Raw genomic sequence first — 19426 nt, 5'->3', positions numbered from 1 at the left:
GAGGTGAAATTTTGAGGGGAATCGGTTCCGGGGCCGGGGGTGAGTGTAAGATGCAAGCAAGTTCCGGGGGGTGAGTGTAAGAAGCAAGCAAGCCAAAAATGTGATTTCTGAATCAATCATGAATTGTCAAACTTGGGCTTCACCAGATTTTGAAAAATGTTGTTGGAAAAAATATTCAACAAATGAGATCTTTTTTAAGGGGGGGGGGGTGGTAGGCCCCACCCCCTCGAAAACCATAGCACCTAGCAGAACGCAATCGTCCTGAAAGAAAAAAAAGCCCTCTTCTGGTTGATCATAGAAAGTCACCGTAACAAAATGGAAAGTGACGACCAAAGTCGGAATGATGTTGCATTTGGGAAAATCAGTGAAGAGGACAGAGAAAACCATGAACTTTCCTTCGAAGATGACTTTTCACCGGTGAATAGTAATACAAGCAGCTGCAATAAGCAGAATCACGAAAGGGAAGCAGCATGGCAAGCAGACGGTTATTTACAGTCTTTAGGTGAGTGTTTTTGTTTTCTTCAATACAGTCCCACTGATATCAGCGTAGGCCTGACGTTAGGGTATTTTAATTTCGATCGCGTTGGTCACTTGGTGTGGTAAAGCATTTTGGTGTCCAGCTACCTCGGCTCGGGCGAAGTTCGTGCAGGCTCGACTCCACTTCACTACCGCTACACTACGCTCCACCTACCTGAACTTCGGGACGTGAACTCGATCGGATATTCAGAATGACAACGGTGGATCAAAAAGTGGCTTATTGTAAAAATCAAGGAAAAAAAAATGAGAAAGAAAAATAGCTTAATTTCGTACTCTTCACCCGTATTTCACTCCGTATCCATCCTCCGGTTATCCTCAAAATTTGTGATTTTGGGCCAGTATCTAATTCCTCACAAGTATTATTCACAGCCGATTTCAAAACATCGCATGTGATCAGTCGCAGGTCAAACGGCATAAATCAGGGTGACCAGATTTCACAAAATGAAATCGACAAATTACGCTGATATAAAGAAAAGATCAACTAATAAAGACTACACACTAATGGACTTGTGAAAAAATCATAAAGAATTAGGGAGAATGAAAGAATGAAGGAGAAAATGAAAAGACAAAAGAAAAGAGATGAATTGAGAAGAAAGAAAGACAAAAATGAAGGGGAAAAAATAAAACAGAATATTAGAGAATAAAAGAGAAAAAAGGTTTCTTTCATTTGTTGAAATGTGTAAGGAAAGAAAAAAGAAAGGAAGGAAGATGAATAAATATGAAAGAAATAAAGGGAGAAAAAAGAAAGTAGAAAAAATGTTTCCTTCAAGAAACAAAGAAAGAAGAAAAACAGGAAGGAAGGAAGGAAGGAAAGAAGGGAGGGAGGGAAAGAAAGAAAGAATAAGGGAAAAGAATTCAGGAAAATGAAAGAAAGAATAAAAGAAAAGATGAAAGAGAGGGAGGAAAGAATGAAGGGAGGTGAATGGGAAAAAAAATAATAGATGGAGAGAAAGAATGAAAAGAAAAAGGAGAGGAAGGTAGAAGTAAGTAAAGAAAAGTGTAAGGAAAGAAAAATGAAGGAAGTAAAAAGTGAAATTAACAAAAAGTAGGAAAGACAGAAAACTGAACGGAGATAGGAAGGATCAGGAAATAAAGATCAGAAATAAGATAGATGGAACCAAAAAAAGGCAAACAGGATGGATAGATGGATGAAGAAAGAAGAAAAAAAAAACTTCAATCAAACAAAAAATCCTAATTATATCTGGTGTTTTTTAAACATATTAAAAAAATGGAATGTTTTAGATAAAAGAATGAAATTTAATAGTGAAACATTGTCAATCTTAAAAATTATATGAAACATCGTGGCATCATACACAGGCATCTTTCCCATCCCATTACAAGTTTGCACCGATCACAAGACTCAAAAGGCAAGCTGAAACAACTAGATCTAGTTGTGAAAACTCAAGAACTTGCTCCACCGATTACATCACCAAATCAGTAATCCGGGGGATCCATAATGTAATTATAAAAATATAACCGCCGATTTTGTGATTGTTTTAATTTTAGTGAAAAAACTGTTTATCATGTGAGGGACCGTTTGCACCATTGAGAATCTGCTCGGATCCTACATGCCTAGCTAGTAGCCTACATACCACACATAGGCAGAAGGCCAGACCTTTCCCTGTATGATGAATGGTCGGGGTGCAGCGGTGGTATTACTATTAGTCTGTGTATTGATCTATGTTTCTAGATGTATAATAAGTATTGAGTGTGTATGAGGGGCGATCCTGATTGGAACAATATGAATGTGTTCTCCCGCATTGCTACCCGTGCGTCACATAACACACAGAAGTTGGTCCCAGGTTGGGATCAGCCATATGAGATAGAACACAGAGAGAAGACGCCAACGGGTATAGACGCATGCAACCCAGCTGCTCCTGCACTTAGCGCAATTTTCTGTAACGTACAAGCAACCTGCTACCTTGTGGAATCTTTAGTACAGGTGTCAAGTACTAGTAAGTATTTGTTGTTGTCAGTGTCTCGTACTGTTAGTAACCCATTTGTCATATCTGTGGGTCTTAATCCTTGTCAGTGTTGTCTCGTCATAATAACTAACGACTCCATCGTATCCCTTGTGCCACCACATCTAACCCATGGAGTCCTCTATAATTTTTACTTCTAACTTGTAAGAAGTATTGATGTCAAAATTATGGTATTGGATTAATTAAATAAAGAAAAAATAGATTCATGAGTATTTTGATTAATGTTCTAACAGTTACTCTGAATATCTGAAAGAGTGATTTGCCATGTATTGTGGGCTTAAATGGAAAGTTAATTTATGTAATTTTATTCTATCTTTCTGCAGAGGCGAAGTTGCAAAGGCTTCGGGGAAAAACAAGTACTGGTCAAGCATCAAACAAGAAAATAACTTCCAGAGATATCCTCCGAACTCTTGATGAAGCCAGGCAGGATTCAGCCAGACATCTCATCTCCTCTGACTCTGCCCATGATTTCTATGATGGTGACTGTGATGCTAGCGGCGATACTCAGGTAGCTGCTCTGAAGAGGAGGATGTTCCCCGAGCAAGCCTTGTCTGCTGAAGAACTGCAGGAGTTGCTGAGAAGAGACTTCTTACAGGCAGTAACACAGGAAGCTGCTGAAGAGCAAGCCGATGACGAAACCTCTGGAAGCAGGTGATATCATGACCGTTGTTTACAAGGGCTTTCTTCAACCCAAGTCGATGAATGCAATTGCTGCTGGTACCCACCTCAGCTATGTTGCTGCCCTTTAAATCTCCTGGCCGTGGTTCTAAGGTGATTTTCTAGACTATTGCTGTGCCATCTGAAGGGCTCACTGCAAGTGCAAGGGCCGATCATGGTTTACCCCTTTGGAAAATAATATTGATGATACCTCATAGTTCCAAGTGATTGATTATCTGATAGGAAGTTGTCACCAATTGGCTTAAGAATGGTGTTTTATCAGTTTCTGTCATAAACTTGTTGACAGAATTCATAACTGCATTGTTCAGTGATGGAGCACAGGCAAAATCCTTGTAATGTTAGTCCCACATTTGTTTATTTTTTAATTTGAGAAGATATCAGTTAGTTAGGTCAGGACAAACAATCTGAATAGAATTGTGCTATTTAAAGGGGCTGCTACACCTGGATGTTACAGCCTGTGAATGCCGAGCAGGCAAAATTTGTATGGAAAGCTGAATTCTTATGTAATCTTATTTCTTGCCTTTTTTTTAATCACATATTCTTATATAAGGAATTTGATTTTTTGACATTTTATATCATGAACGAAAGGCAATTCTTGATATTGAGAAATAGGATTAAATGATAAATCATCTAGGTTTGACAGCCACTTAACCCCAGACTCAAGGCATTATTCAATGTGATTCATGGTGTAATTATGAAAAAATGAAATTATTCAGTTGAATGAAATTGTTATTCCAATGTCATCATATGAAATTGTGAAGACACCATAATGGAATCATTATGTCATAAGAATTTCCACACCACTTCTGACCTTTTTTTTTAGAAAACTTTACACCGCATTTTTATTCATGTGCACAAGTGGGTTGATTTTTTTTTTTTTTTTTTGGGGGGGCCATTTATGAACACTGAAAACTGCTGCTGAGCTTTGACTTATCATATCTGTGACAGCCTGGCCTGCTCTGCTTTTGCCTCACCAAAATCAACTAATTGCAAGTTTTGACAGATGTTCTAAAAGATTATAGATATGTATTGATTTCAGAGTAATGTATTGTGGACAAGGCGTTTTGAAATATTAAATAATTTGAAATAACTTCCTTCATGGAACATTTGTTATATTTTGTTTTCATTTCTTAAACTGCATTGTTTTATATCTATTATAGATATAAACAATTTAGTTTACGAAATGAAAACAAAATAATACAAATATGTCATCATGAAGGAAGTTATTTCAAATTATTGCTTAACACTTGTATGATTATGTAATTGATTTTCTTTTCACTTCCTTAAGGAGTATTATGTCATTTAAAAGATTTATATTATGTAAATGAGAAAATGCATCATATGCTATAAGTTATTCTGAAGACTTTACACATACTTCCTAAAACATCTCAAGAGGTTAGTGGTTTACCATAGTACATACATCAAATGTAACCTTATGAATTTAAATTGATAAAGAAACATTAACATCCTTTTCTATCAATTAGATATTTGGAAAATTTCAATATCTCTTTGAAAGTTATCATTATTTATATTGTGATTCCAATGCCAGCTTTTTCATACAATTTCTATGAATTTATTTGAATTTAAGTGTAAGCATGATGACATAGGCCTGTATTCTGAAGTCAGGTGTAATTCAAACTCTGGTTTAACAAAAAGTTGTGGTTCAACCATGGAAAGTCAGTTGTGGCATAATTCTGTAACAGTAAAGGTTGAATATATCAGCTCATTTTAGTCTCAAATAATTCTTAATTGTCTGGGAAGGATGAATAATATAGTTGTCTTTACCATAAAAAATTGGGAAAGAGCACAGTGAACATTAGAAGCATTCAATGAAAACATAATTTTGATGTATTCGGCTTCCCATGATTTTAGCACAGAGTTAGACCATGGTCTAAGTTAAACCTGACTTCAGAATATGGGCCATTGTGTTTAAAGATAGAGCTTGACCAAAGCATTGTCAGATCTTGAAAGCTTCTTCCCAATTATTGTAAAAAAGAAGAAATCTTGAACTATCTTTTATATATAAGTAAGTATAAGATCAATAAAAAAGCATATATTTGTGTGAAGTATTTATATTGAGTAGTAAATGGGACTGAGCTTGTGATATACACCCAACATTCCATTTATCACAACTCCAAAATTCCTGATTTTCTTATATTAGAAATTACCTTTAAAATGTTACTTTGAACATTGTCTCCCATCCATATGCAGTTATCTATTATTATTCTATGTCTCATTGAAACATACCTCATGTATTATTTTTTGGTATTTTTTCTTGTTTATATTGAAATATATCCATTACCATTTTATAACTTTAATTGTAATAATGAATTGATGATGCAACTATTTCTCTCATCTTCAAAGATGAACAATTGGCACAGAGAAGTCCACCCGTACAAAAAGATTGATCAGAATTATCAGTGAAAATCAAATGAGCGTAACACCGTAAATTTTATCAAAATTGGAAGGAAAATTAAAAATGTTTAAATTTGATTATTTTCACCACATATAATGAGCGGTATGCAAATGAAGGAACCAGTGACATCACACACTGATTCCTCTTTTTTATCATGTGAAATGTGATGTATTTAATTTTCCCTACAAAATCATAAACTTAACAACTCTCCCTCATTTGCATACAACTATGTGAAAATAAATCAAAACTTTAAAATGCCTCAACTTTTTACTTCCAATTTTGATTAATTTTCAGTGCTACATGCTTGTCTGCATTTCTCTATTCAAATTAAGTCTGTGTGTGCGGTGGACTTTAAGTAATCCAAATCTATATATTTTTCTTTTTATATTTATAGTTTTCTCAAGTAATTTATAATTTATCCATATCCCCCCTCACTCTGTCTTTTTCTCTCATTCTCCCCTCTCTTTTTTCATTTATTAATTGACAATTGCTCTCTGTTTGAATCCCTTCCCTCCTGAATTCTGTTCTTATTTTTGTTACTTTTCTTTCTCACTTTGAACTGTCTGTTTCATACCCTGCCTTGATGTAAATTCATGTAAATCAGAAATAACTCATTGATATTCATCATATTTTGATGGTTTCAATTTATTAGCAATAAAAATCTATATGATACAAATCAAATATGAAAAATGTACAATGTCTCTTTTGTAAGCACTGTTCAGCATAAAATATTGCAACAAAACACTTTATTGCATAGGTGAAATCTGTTGAGCATTGGAAAAAACAAGGAAATCTCACAATTATGCAAATGATGTTTATAAAAAAAACTCTAATGATCAGAATCCTATCACTCATCATACATTTTGATGATACAATATTTTGGGAATAACTGCATCTTATACTTCAAAGGGCCCCTGCAATCCAATTTTAAGTTGAATCCTATTGATGCACAGTGCTCAATGAAAGTCGTAATACGATCCAGATGTTTCATTTTTTTTAATTTTGGAGGAGCTTAGCAAGTTGAAAAAATTCTTTCATCCATGTGCCTCAACAGAACACAACTTAATTATTTGCTCCTGTGGTCCCTTAACTGCATGCAAAGATGTAATGACATTAAAGGTTAACATTCAACATTTTTTGCCTGTTGTGTTAATCTTTTGGAGTTATTATTTATATATCTATATCAGTAATAGGAAGAAAAGTTAAATGGGTATGCATAGCTTGATGGAAATTGATAGTTTTAATGTCATGATATTGTGTTCATAATTATGATGTTATATTTTGTTGTACAATGTATATTATGCTGTTTCTTTATCGCTATTATTACTTTTATCATTATCAGGGATTGAAATGCATAATATGCTAACTATTGTCATGGTTCATATGTAGTATACTCAAATATTTGCTAGAATATTGGATTTTTTTTATAATGCTTGTTATACGTTGTTAGTTGTATTAAAAACTACTGTTATTATTTATAGAGATCCTATCATTCAATAGGCTAATCACAAACTTATAATACATTTTCAACATTTGTTGTTTTTAACAAGTTTTGTGAAACGGCCCAGTTTCTGACAAAATGGTACAAAAAACCTCCAATATTTTCATAGGACTATATAAGTATTTAAACATCCACATCTCTTTTTCAAAGTATTTATAGGCACATGCATCCACATCAATTCAATATTCAAAATCATTTTCTTATAATGAAAGACTTGGTCTTTAGACTAATTAATAGCTGAAAAATAATGTACATCATTTTGATAAACTGATAAATGTGTCAAATTGAACTTCTAACTCTTGAAATTTAACACCTTACTATTATGAAAAAAGAGGTTATTGCATCCGGGGAAAACAAATGAAGATGGGGGTGAAACAGGTACTGCATGGGTATTACCGAACCTAATACATGTACCTAAAGATAGTTTTGGATTGCAGTATTCACTCTTACATACATGCTTAAATATTTTAACGATTTGTAATTACTCATTAACAAAATATTAATGAATAAGCTGCGATTATTAGTTTATTTTCTTAAACTTTAATTCATCTTTTTACTTCTTCACACAATAAAGAAGGGTGGATGAAAAAAAAAAAACTACTCCAAGATAATGAAAATACTAGTGGCGTATTCTAAAGTATTCCTAAACAATACTAATATTTTACATAATGCTGGTTTTGGTAAGTCGAATGTGATGCCCGCATCACATGGTTTCAATCGAGGGGGGGGGGGTCACAAAAATATTAGTTGGACTAAAATTCGAACTTGCCAAGTTGCATTTCAAGCAATACTAAAGATTACTGGGCCTCATCATCCCTCATGCGATGCCTGCACCAGTTAACTCTGTGTGGAAAAATCACATTCGTATTGCTGGATATCCTGTTTAGAGACTACAGAGAGGAGAATTATTGAGACTCTTTTTTTTTAGGTACACGTGGCTCTATTGGATGAACAAAACTGATATAATACTAACAGTCATATCAGCGGTTTTTGTTACGAAACCGAATCATATGTCAATGTCATTAGAAATAGCTTTGATCGGTCTGCAGTCGGTGTCATTGATGAGACTGAAGCATTAGAGAGAGATGATTCTAGGAGGAATAACTATGAATTCTCGTGAAGTACTTTGAGGCTCCCGACAATGCACGGATCGAATTTATGTTATTTACTGTTGACGCCTTTTCCCGCGTTTTCTTCACTCCCAAACGTTTGCAGCACTTTCGTCCCCCGCTTCCATCGCTCCATTATTTCTGATGTGAATCTTTTATTTCCACAAGCCAAACTTATGAATTTAGGTACTGCAAATTGATATCGCCTTGCTCGTTTTATAAAGACTCCATTCAGTCTGAATCTTTGATATTTCCACAGTAGGCCCTATTCGCTGTCCCCTTCTTTTTATACATTCATGTCACGATACACGAACGATAACACTGCGAAAGTCGTGATAAATATCCAGATCATGACATCACATTGCAAAATCGACGAAATATTTTTATCGTTCGTAATTTCTTCGCTCTCAATGTCGAGATCAACTGTCTTTTGATGGATGGTGTCCATGTTGATCAAACACTGAAAGCGCTTGTGAAGAAGAGTCCATGGTTGCGACCCATCTTGGCAATGGTAGCGGGCATGGGTGATTGGTAGGTCTTCTCATACGAGCCCGGGCCAGGAACTTTCTGTAATGCACACAGGTGACAAAATATAATAATAATTACCAAATGTTGATCATTCCCACAAATAACATTTCTATGAATGTCGCAAGATTTCTGGTAAGCTGTATGTTGCAGTTACTAGCACTTTGGGAAATGCATGACTGTACTGCCCGAGTTTTATTTTGTTCAGACGTTTTTCATTTTGCTATACAACGAAATAGAAATGTACGAAATGGTAATGAATTTCTCATTCAACAAAGTTACACAAATTGGACTTTAGTTCTTTGTAGTGATTTGTAATTAATTAATGGGGTCTATGGGGAGGATAAATGTTTTGTGAAATATAGGCCTTAATAAACAAAGCGGACACGCGAATGAGAGAAAATCGACCAAAAGCACAATATATCTTGTATTTTTAAACATTAATTAAGAATACAATAAAAAGTGTATTTTCTGAGTAAGTTGTGGATCTACATCCTCTTACCGTGTGTGATGTGGCAAATCTTGGCGTGCGTGACTTGAAGCTAGATGAGATCTGATGCAGCGCTGGAGGTTCACGGTATTCATAGTGGCATGGGGGCGGGTTCTTCGTCTAGATAAACAAGGAAAAATAAACATCAATTTATATATCAGTTAAACTTGTTGAGGCCACACAAGTGAAATAGAAAAAAATGGCCATTGTCGACACGTGCTTACACATGATATAGCTTTGAAATGGGAGACAATTTTGGTGGCCATTAAAGACAGGTGTAATTGAGCTGGTTTGATGGACAGTAGCATGAATAGTAGCATTTTGGTGATACTGACAGGGGTAGTGAAGTAGTTTCTTATTATATACCGAATGCTTGTAGATATTAATCTTTACAGTGGTGCAACAATCAATAAATGACTTTCCCTTTTTCAGAAATAAATAGGCGAACTGGTTTGTTAATATCAGTTACAGAATGCGCGTTTGATCTATTGCGTTAATCTGATTAACCGTATGTAAAAATACCCTTCGTCTTTCTTACAGAAACGAATAACCCTTTATTCACCTGGAGACAATCGAAATATATATTTTATAATTGTTTTACAACTTTATACTTCTAATGTTGGAAGATAAGATATTATTGTAGACAAAAGATACTTACCCCTTTGAAATAGATGGTTGGAAACCTCTGCGAATTGGACTTGAAAACCATATGTCTGCGCGACAGAAAATACAAAATAAAAAACAACGATAATAGTTATTTTTTGCCATCGTCTTTATCTGTTCTCCTTTTTCTTTTTATTGTTTGTTTTATTTTTATTATTGTTGTTATTAGCATTATCATCATTATTATTACTTACATGATATTAACTATTAATTTATTTATGTATGAGTAGTATTTTCATTATAATCCCCCTGACTCTTTATTTTTCAGGGAGATCTATTTTGAGGGGGTTGATATACATTTTTTCAATAACCGAGTATCTCCTGAAACTCACTTTGAAGGTGACTTCTCGACAGCACACGATAGAACATTCTCCATTTTGTATGAGGTTGGGCACACGTTGACGTCCTGAAAGAATATATAGAAAAGATGGCAATGCACATCAATATTTCATTATCTAGCGAGGACAGAAAACTCGTGTCAATGATTGGTGATTGAAAAGGACTCAATTATTACGAACAATTGAGGAACATAATCTATACCTGACATGGACGTAATAATCAATACTGTCATAACTACTACTGAAACGCAGTAACCGGGTTGTGTTATTGAAGACAACATTGAACGAGAAACAGATATAGACGAAAGTTATACTGTTGCTTCAAAGTCTTTTGGGGCAGTCTTTCCCTCTGTACTTTCTTTATGAATATATTTTCAATTCATTTAAAAATTATTAATGTATATTTTTATTATTCTTATTTGTTATTTGTATTATGGTCTTTTTCGTTGTCGGAGCGGGGGGCGGGGTGGCAGTTAGCAGAAAGAAAATCAAACAGGAAGCCATTTCCATTCAGAGACTCTGACATGGCTGATGATAGTTTGAATTTTACTTTGTTTATGAGTTTAGATGGCGCAGGAGTAATTTGAAAGAAAACAAACGTTTCGCAGAACTATTTTCATAATTTGCCCTTTTTGGGGCATTTGCATGTACATGTAAATCAACTCTCATTATTCGTCCATGTTAACCTGAATCCATGCCTGTATTTGTATTGGGGGAGGGGGCAGTTCCCCCTATGTAAATTTTGAAAACTTTTTTTCTTAAAATTTTCACAAAATTCACCAAAAGTGCGCACGAAATCATCAATTTCGCTTTAGAAAAAGCAAAAACGCCAGAATGACAAGCATCGTCGCTTTGCTTGCTCGTTTGAAAAAAAATGTACGCGTCCTACCCCCCTGAAAAAAATGATCTGCATGATTATGACCATGCCTGGATCCGTGCAGGTGGCTTTCGTAAATTCCACCAACGAATAATTGAGTGTAAAACCACCACTATAAAGAAAGCAGGTGTTGTAATGCAACAGGCAGATATACTGTTATTGATTCTTTTACCAGCTAGAAATCAATTTAATATCAGAGATTTTAAAAGCATTCTTGCATTCTCGAATAAATAGACATGGACATGATAGAAACATTCAGCACTGTCATAACGTCTGTTTGATTCCCCCATCATGCAGGACTTAACGTTTATTTCTTTATCAATAATATTATAACTCCTTTACTAAGCTGAATTTACATATTGATTTTAATTTTTTTTAACCAGTAGATGAATTCAGAACACGGAAACCTTTGGCGGCCGTAACCGAGACTTCCAAAGAAGGACGCAATCACTTTCAATGGGTAATGTAATGAGCCATGTGCGTTGCTATGTCAGTACAAACATTATTCTTTGTTAGGGATACTTGAAGCCCCAGTTAAACCCCCCCAAAAAAAAAACTGAATTAGTTTTTTTGAATCAGGAGGCACAATGCTATAAAACTACAAAATGTGGTCGACAATGTGGAAATAAAACTTTTTTTTCATCGATATGAAATAAGATGCCTTTGTTGTGTTAGAACTGAGATAAAATGGGACAACAGCAATAAAACTGGCACGGTGAAGCTTTTCGACGTATTTATTGGAGTAAAATCACTTTTAAGTGAAATGGAAAAACAAAGATGATTGTGCTATACATGTAGAGCAACCAAATGAGGGATGGAGTCGACGAGACAAGGTAAATAAGATTTCATATAAAATTTATTCATTCTACTGTCAAGACTGTCCACCATTTGTTGATATAATCGTAAGAGAGGAAACTATGTTTTATTGTCCCAAACTGTGACCACTATCTTAGGCATAAACGGGGGGGGGGGGGAGCCTCCTCTGCGTCTTGATAGAACAATCATCACAAACTCGGCCTGTTTATGCCTTCATTCGTCAATCCAATTTCTCAAGTGATTTATGAATATTAATGTTGCGCGCATATGAATTTGCTCCAACTGCTTTAAATCTGACCTGACATACAACGTCTAAACTCTATAAAGGCCCATACATAGTAATAAAAAAGAAGAAGTAGCTTTAAACATCCCGTTTACTAAACTACAAAATATGCCCTATAAACTGATCATGTACACGTGTTGTTTAAATCATAAACGAAACTTTTACAATTTAAACTGCAATGTTCCATTTCTAACGTTTATGGTTTAAAAGTTTGTCGTTTAATTAAAAAAAATTAAAAAGTATATTCGTTTAATCCTATTCAAATCAGAAAGAAGTTCATATTTTTAACAGTAAACCAGGTTATATAAAATGTATACACGATGTTATCATTGGTCCTTTTTTATTTCTTTATATTTTTATCACCATTATTATAAATCATTGGGTATTATTCTTTTGAATTGTGTAAATATTGAACATGTTGTTTATGTGTAAGCATTCTTACCTTATCTTTGATGGTAGGTAGATCTTTCGCTCTCGATGTGTTTTTGAAGGTATATGTATTCCTTGTCCGATCCAAGAAGTACATGTTATCCTTTGCCTCGTACGCCCCCGGCAACAGAACCACCCCTTTCCCCTGATTGGCTGCATCTTTCTTACGCCCCTCCCCTTTGAAGCAGTAGGTAGCTGGGCGTGTCTCGAAATCCTCAAGGAATGGTTTGAACTCGTAGGCACCCGGCATGGGCGTTTCCCGTATCTCCTTCCTCCACCATCCTTCACGACCACTCCGCGGTGTTTCGTAATTTTCTGCGAGGGCCGTTCGGTTCTGATTAAAGAAAGACATAAAGTAGTATTTATTGAGTTAAAGATGTTTTACGAAATAAGGATTAATTCACTTTCTTAAAAATTTTCTATCATGCCACACGAATGCGTTTACAAGGTAGAGAAAAATGGAACTCTCGCGAAGCTATATTATGTATTTTCAGGAACGGGGATGTGGGTGCATTGTGATGGAGCGAAGCAATCATCTCCGTGGAAAAGGCGTAATATGAAATTAGAGAGCGGGGTATTAACAATAGCTCATGAAAATTACGTTTTCTGCATAATTATGTTTATAATATAGGAAGCAATAATGAAAAACGTATAAAAGAATGAAACAATAAAGATGTAGGTAATACGACCCTTTGGATCCTTGATACAATAATGTGCTTATCATGAGATTAGTGTATCAAGTCTAATTTTGATATGATTATAATTTGTATCATTATAAACACTCCACCGCAGAAAAACAATATTCTGACAGACAGACGGAGAGAGAGAGAGAGGGGGGGGGGGGGTCGTGTCGCAGATGTGCCCTTCGGCCTGCGGGCAAATAGTAGGCATAAGCCACTAAGCTTTATCACGAAACCTTCAGACAATAACATACCTATCGGAATTTATTGGTGTACAAAGATAAGATACAAACAAAATACAAGTACAAGATGTTCGATTAGGCGTCACGACTGAGTTGTTTTCTGTATATGTCGTAGTAATTCATTTTGCTTCCTTGTTTTTTCAGATAAAGGAATATTAATTTCTCCCAAATCCTACCCAATACAATTATTGATCTACAAGTACAATGTATGAACATAATGTACTTTACATGTTATCGTGTTTATTTAATGTGTAATTAATTATTGGAAATAATATTGCTTGTTATCATCACTGAATGAATAACAATGGTAGGGTATTTTAGTTGCAAAAATATTATTGTGACTTTTTTCATCCCATGATCGATTTCTGAAAAAAAAATCCATATCAATGACAACTAATAGAACAGAGAAGATATTTCCTGAAATAGCCCGTAATATTGCTTATGGTATCAGGGATATATCAACTTTTTTAATTATGTTCTTGGATGGTATGTTGGTATATTTATTGGAAAAAGATGTACTTACCTTGAAGGGGGTTGGGCGGGTATAGATACTTTTCCTGTCGGCACTCGATGCACTTCTCGTCCGTCCGACACCCGGCCTCTTCGCTCCCAATGTCTTCTCACTATCCCCGTTCGGCAAAACAGCAGCTGAAGCCATAATCGAAACAGAATTACTCCAAATCCACCCGAAATTCTCACACAATTACTAATAATTTCATATAAAAATATCAGTCCCTCCTTTCGTATTTTACCGTGCGTGCGTACGATTATATATTCTGCGCTACCATGATATTATAGACTCGAATATATGTATTGGAATATATATATGTTTCGGAAGTGTTGATATATCCGTAACACGATCCTGTCGGCGGCGAGTCCACGCAACGCGGGTGGACTCGGTGTAACCTCGTCTCTATGGTGACGATAAACGCTACATGCACGTGTGAATAGAGAACGATACGCCCCGCTGATTTGACGGTGTGCACGTTCGAGCGAGGAGACAACTCGAGTGTTTATTATTTATCGTTGCAGACTGGGATGTTAGACATAACAATCTGTTTAACAAATAGTCCACTCTTACATCCAATCATGCAATAGGCCTACCTGAAACTACCCACAGGCAGCACATACTATAGTTATTTCTGATATGGTATAAGGCCTATAATAGTAGGCCTTATTTATATTGCGTATCACGCTATTTTAGGCGTTCTACGCCTTTGGCTTGCTCTGGTTCCTATACTTCTCCCTGTCTCGGAAAATATTCCGTTCTCATGTTTTATTATCAAGCCATGAAATTATTATTAGGCCTTTACAACTTGACGCAGTCACACCAACATAACCGACTCCAGACCTCTAGACGGTATGTCACTGGATATAGAGTAAGAGTTTCGGTCGGTCTCGTCATTGTGACTGTACCATTAGGGGTAGTATAGCTCGGCACATTTAATTTCACCTCATTTGAAAATAGACAAGATGAAAACTTATTTCTTCTTCGTCGATGACTTTTCTATATAAGAAATATCTTGTAAACATCTATAGGTCTCAAAATTATAGGCTATAAAGTTTTGCAGAAATTTGCAACTTTACAGTGTTTATTATTAACATTTATTTTTGTATTTATTATTTTCTGTGTTGTTCTTGCTCGACCTTATGCTTGAAAAGGCTTGCAGTGCTGAATTGAATTAATCATAATGATGTAATAAGCATGTAATAATACCCCTTTGGAAGCACATTGAAATGTTAGATGGTACATGATATGCTTTATACAAAAATAGAGAATATTATAATAATATTCTTTTTGGGGGGGAGAGGGATCTATATAATCCCTCTCCAATGTCAAGCAGCTCTACATGTATATGTATGTACCTGCAAGTTTTTATATCCCGGGTTTTGTTAAAGTTTCAGAGTGACGGCTATTCCTGTATCGATTGTCTGTCGATAGCAATCAATTAGTGGAAAGAATCTCTTTGAGTAGGGGGCTTAAGCTTAAGACCCCCTGCCGAAACATCCTTTTCTCTCTGTTTCCCACTCCCTCTTTTTTTTCCTCTCTGTCGAAGAGGATTGTTAATCCAGCGTAATTCCTAATAATGGACTTGATTGGTAGTATTGTCAGTGAATAATTGATAGACGTATAGGCTTATATTGTTCTTTGTTTGGGGAGGAAGGGGTGGAGTGGACATGTCAAGGGTTGAAAGCTTCATTCGGCTTAAAACAAAATTAATTCCATTATCATTTTACATGCAATAACAATTCAACTTAAAGCAGATACGAACCAATAGCGCCATCTCGAGTCCTCAACTATACTTGGTCAGTTTCCTGACCCATAATGCTTGTGTAGTCTAGTAATATAGACCCACTCAATGATAACATGTTAGTTAATTACTCAATACACTTATACCGCAATATTTTTTTTTTACCAAGTAGCAAAATAATTACTTTTCCTCTCAAAACATTTTAGTTTCTCTATACAAATACAATTATAGGTCAATATAATTATTCTCTGTAATATTAGTAGATATCTGAAAACGTATATTTCAAGACTATTTATTTATAACACACAGTTAATGAGAAACCACACACAGTTCCCTCCCCTTTAATAGATCATTATACTATTTGATATTATATTAGTTTAGACCAAATCATTAAAGGGGAAGTTCACCCTGACAAAAAGTTTATTGTAAAAATAGCAGAAAAAATAATAAAAAATATTGCCGAAGGTTTGAGAAAAATTCATCAAATAATTACAAAGTTATTAGAATTTCAATTATTTGATTTGTGACGTCATATGCGAGCAGCATTCCTACATAGCGAATGGTAAAAAATCAATGAAATTTCATTTTCTCAGAAAATTAAAAATGGTTTTTCACTGTACCTTATGTATATCAATAGACAAATCATTTCACACCCGATCATGAATAGAAAACAGAATTAAGTCATCAGGAACCATGCAAAATTTGAAATTCATGCATTTTATATTACATAACACATGGGGCAGCTGCTCGTTTATGACGTCACAAATCCAAAACTTTGAACTCTAATAACTTTCTTACTCTTTGACGGATTTTCCTCAAACCTTCACCAATATTTTTATATATTTTTTCTGCTATTTTTACAACAAAGTTTTCTTCAGGGTGAACTTCCCCTTTAAACAACTTTAAGTCTTTCAGATTGATATGACATGTTATCAAATTATCCTAATCTCTGGGAAGGCTCACACTTTTTCCTTTTTTCTGTCTCTCTCAGTATAATGTTACCCTATAGCTCCCCCGGGTTTGTTTCTAATTCGTCTAATGCCCATTCGTCCAATTGCCAACTCGTCTACTACCATTTGGTCTATCGTCAGTTCGGCTACTCACCATGTGGTCTACTTTCATTTAGTCTAATGCCATTCCATCTAATAGCAAGTTGGTCCAATAGCCATTTAGTCCATATGACATTTGGTCTAAAGTGTTGTGCAAAATGAATGAAAAGGAAATGGGTATTAGACTAACTGGTTATTAGACGAAATGGTATGGTAAGAGACAAAATGGTGATAAAACGAAGTGATGATTGGACCAAATAGTGTCTGACGAAATGTTGATGGACGGAATGGCATTAGACTAACTGAAGGTAGACCATGTGGTGAGTAGACGAGTTGGCAGTGGACGAATTGGCAACTTCCCTCCGTACCACCCCCCCCCTCTCTCTCTCTCATGTACCCCCACTCTTTATCTTTGCCTTTTTTCTGTCTCTTATCCTCTCCCTTTCTCCATTATTTTCCTTTCCTTTTTCTTCCGTTTTCACCTTCCCTTTTTCTTTCGATCTCGATCGATCTCACTTATTAAATTTTCTTTAACCCCCCCCCGTTTTCAGTTGATAATGGGGTTAACCGCTGCCAAATTCGTTTTCGGGTGTGTTTTTTAACCAATTCTATTTTCTAAATTTGTTCATGCAACCGAATTATGAAAACTGTGTGAACCACATTAATACAACCAGTAAAACATAATATTTGGAGAATGATCGTTGTTTAATAATAATGATCGTTACTTAAAAACAAATTGTATAAATGGTAATAGTCACAATGAAATAAACGTATGTCATCATGCAGTCACAAACCAACCTTACAGGCTAATATGGACCAATAACCGTCGTTTACATTGATAAACTTTGTGCGATAAAGACTATCTTTACTTCTTTATTTTCTTTTTACACAATTTTGATTGTATTGCAAACACTTTCATATTGGACAATAATCCGGCCCATTGTTATACTTATAAAGGCTAATCCCACGATGTTACCTAAAGACATTACACAAAACGAGCTAAGAACCATTAATTTTACTTATTTATATAATTGACAAATAATCTGTCAACGCTATTTTACTCTCTAGTTATTAATGATTTATATACAATGCAAAATTTTTTTACCCATTGTTGGGTTAATGGAAACACGCGCGTTTGTTGGAAATAAAAACCCGTAACACAAACTGTAACCACAGTGCAGTGTAAAAAGTGCCATTGAAACGAGCTTATTTGCTTACCCAATAAACATACATGTTCCCTTTAAAACCCAGTATTAAAGGACAAGTCCACCCCAACAAAAAGTTTATTTGAATAAAAAGAGAAAAATTCAACAAGCATAACACTGAAAATTTCATCAAAATCGGATGTAAAATAAGAAAGTTATGACATTTTTTAAAATTCGCTTAAATTTTTAAATTTCACAAAACAGTTGTATGCACATCCTGGTCAGTATGCAAATGAGGGAACTGATGACGTCACTTTTTCTTTTGTATGTTATTATCTGAAATATGAAATATTCTAATTTTCTCCTCATTTTCCTGTGAAGAAAAGTTTAATTCCTCCCTGAATATGTGAAATTACCATTGTTTAATACTATATGATTCAGTCAAGTCGGTCCCTATGGTCAAATCTGTAAAAAATGAAATATTGTATAATTCAAACAATAAAAAACAAAATAAATAGTGAGTGAGGAACATCATCAACTCTCAAATTTACATATCACTGAACTGTGTATATGACTGTTTTGTGAAAAATAAGCGAAACTTTAAAATGTCATAACTTTCTTATTTTACATCCGATTTTGATGAAATTTTCAGCGTTATGTTTGTTTGATTTTTCTCTATTGATTCTAATTAACATTTTTCTTGGGTGGACTTGGCCTTTAAGCAACTTTTCACTCTTTTTTAGAGCGTATAATTCTAAATTTCGCAAGTTTGTTTTCCTTATACAGTTGCTTTAATTGGCCATTCACCAATTTTAATAATATTACGATAAGCTTGAATTTCATTAGGCGAAAAGTGGGCATAAAATATATAGACAAAAAATACTACTTCAACATTTCCAAATATCCTCATGCTTAAGGAATTTTTAGGTGAAAAACTCAACCATAAATACTCTAAATCGTTTCTTCTCAAAACACTCGTCATAAAAGAAATCTACACAGAAGATTATTTTGTTCCCAAAACAGTATTAATTGAAAATTAATGTATATTCATGATAATAATTTCGGATATAGGTTTATATTACAGATTGTCATATTGACATGAAAAAGGCCTAAAATAATGATGATAATGAGTGAGTCAAATTCATGTGTTACTGGTAGTTGGGACACGGTGCTTAATTCAGTACTTGCTCCCTCTACGTTAAGATAAAGTAATTAATTTCTTTCTTAGAGAAAATTATTAAGTTCAAAAGTTTATTCATAATATTAGTCACACGGAGACGGAATTAGTCAGAATGTGGTCAGACTTTTTAAAGAGGGGGGGGGGATATCTGTCATTTCAAACTGCATTTTTAGTATTCCGAATGCTTCCTGAGAGCATAATGTTCGGGTAAATTCATAAACCCGACCGAAATGT

At 34.8% G+C, this 19426-nt stretch overlaps 2 protein-coding genes across 2 annotated transcripts; one reads left to right on the top strand and one right to left on the bottom strand.

The window, feature by feature from the left end:
- Nucleotides 1–277: 277 nt before the first annotated feature.
- LOC121418504 (coiled-coil domain-containing protein 32-like) lies at nt 278–5831 on the top strand. Its single transcript, XM_041612412.1, has 2 exons — nt 278–502; nt 2843–5831. Exons 1-2 carry the CDS (start codon nt 316–318, stop codon nt 3172–3174), a joined length of 519 nt encoding a protein of 172 aa, XP_041468346.1. The 5' UTR covers nt 278–315; the 3' UTR covers nt 3175–5831.
- A 2536-nt stretch (nt 5832–8367) lies between these two features.
- Nucleotides 8368–14548, bottom strand: LOC121418503 (protein STPG4-like). Its single transcript, XM_041612411.1, has 6 exons — nt 14090–14548; nt 12658–12978; nt 10234–10307; nt 9897–9951; nt 9251–9358; nt 8368–8790 (listed from the first exon to the last, which is right to left on the bottom strand). Exons 1-6 carry the CDS (start codon nt 14222–14224, stop codon nt 8677–8679), a joined length of 807 nt encoding a protein of 268 aa, XP_041468345.1. The 5' UTR covers nt 14225–14548; the 3' UTR covers nt 8368–8676.
- Nucleotides 14549–19426: the final 4878 nt, after the last annotated feature.

Source organism: Lytechinus variegatus, chromosome 7 (genome assembly GCF_018143015.1).
Source record: "Lytechinus variegatus isolate NC3 chromosome 7, Lvar_3.0, whole genome shotgun sequence".
In the NCBI taxonomy this organism is placed as follows: domain Eukaryota; kingdom Metazoa; phylum Echinodermata; class Echinoidea; order Temnopleuroida; family Toxopneustidae; genus Lytechinus; species Lytechinus variegatus.
This window is presented reverse-complemented; position numbering and strand designations above follow the sequence as displayed.

Bases quoted from the DNA above. Each gene is read 5' to 3' on its own strand.
- LOC121418504 (XM_041612412.1), top strand. From the start codon at position 316: ATGGAAAGTGACGACCAAAGTCGGAATGATGTTGCATTTGGGAAAATC. The intron at 503-2,842 runs GTGAGTGTTTTT...ATCTTTCTGCAG, and splicing joins CGGTTATTTACAGTCTTTAG to AGGCGAAGTTGCAAAGGCTT.
- LOC121418503 (XM_041612411.1), bottom strand. From the start codon at position 14,224: ATGGCTTCAGCTGCTGTTTTGCCGAACGGGGATAGTGAGAAGACATTG. The intron at 9,359-9,896 runs GTAAGTATCTTT...TTGTTTATCTAG, and splicing joins CAACCATCTATTTCAAAGGG to ACGAAGAACCCGCCCCCATG. The intron at 8,791-9,250 runs GTAAGAGGATGT...TGTGCATTACAG, and splicing joins GATTTGCCACATCACACACG to AAAGTTCCTGGCCCGGGCTC.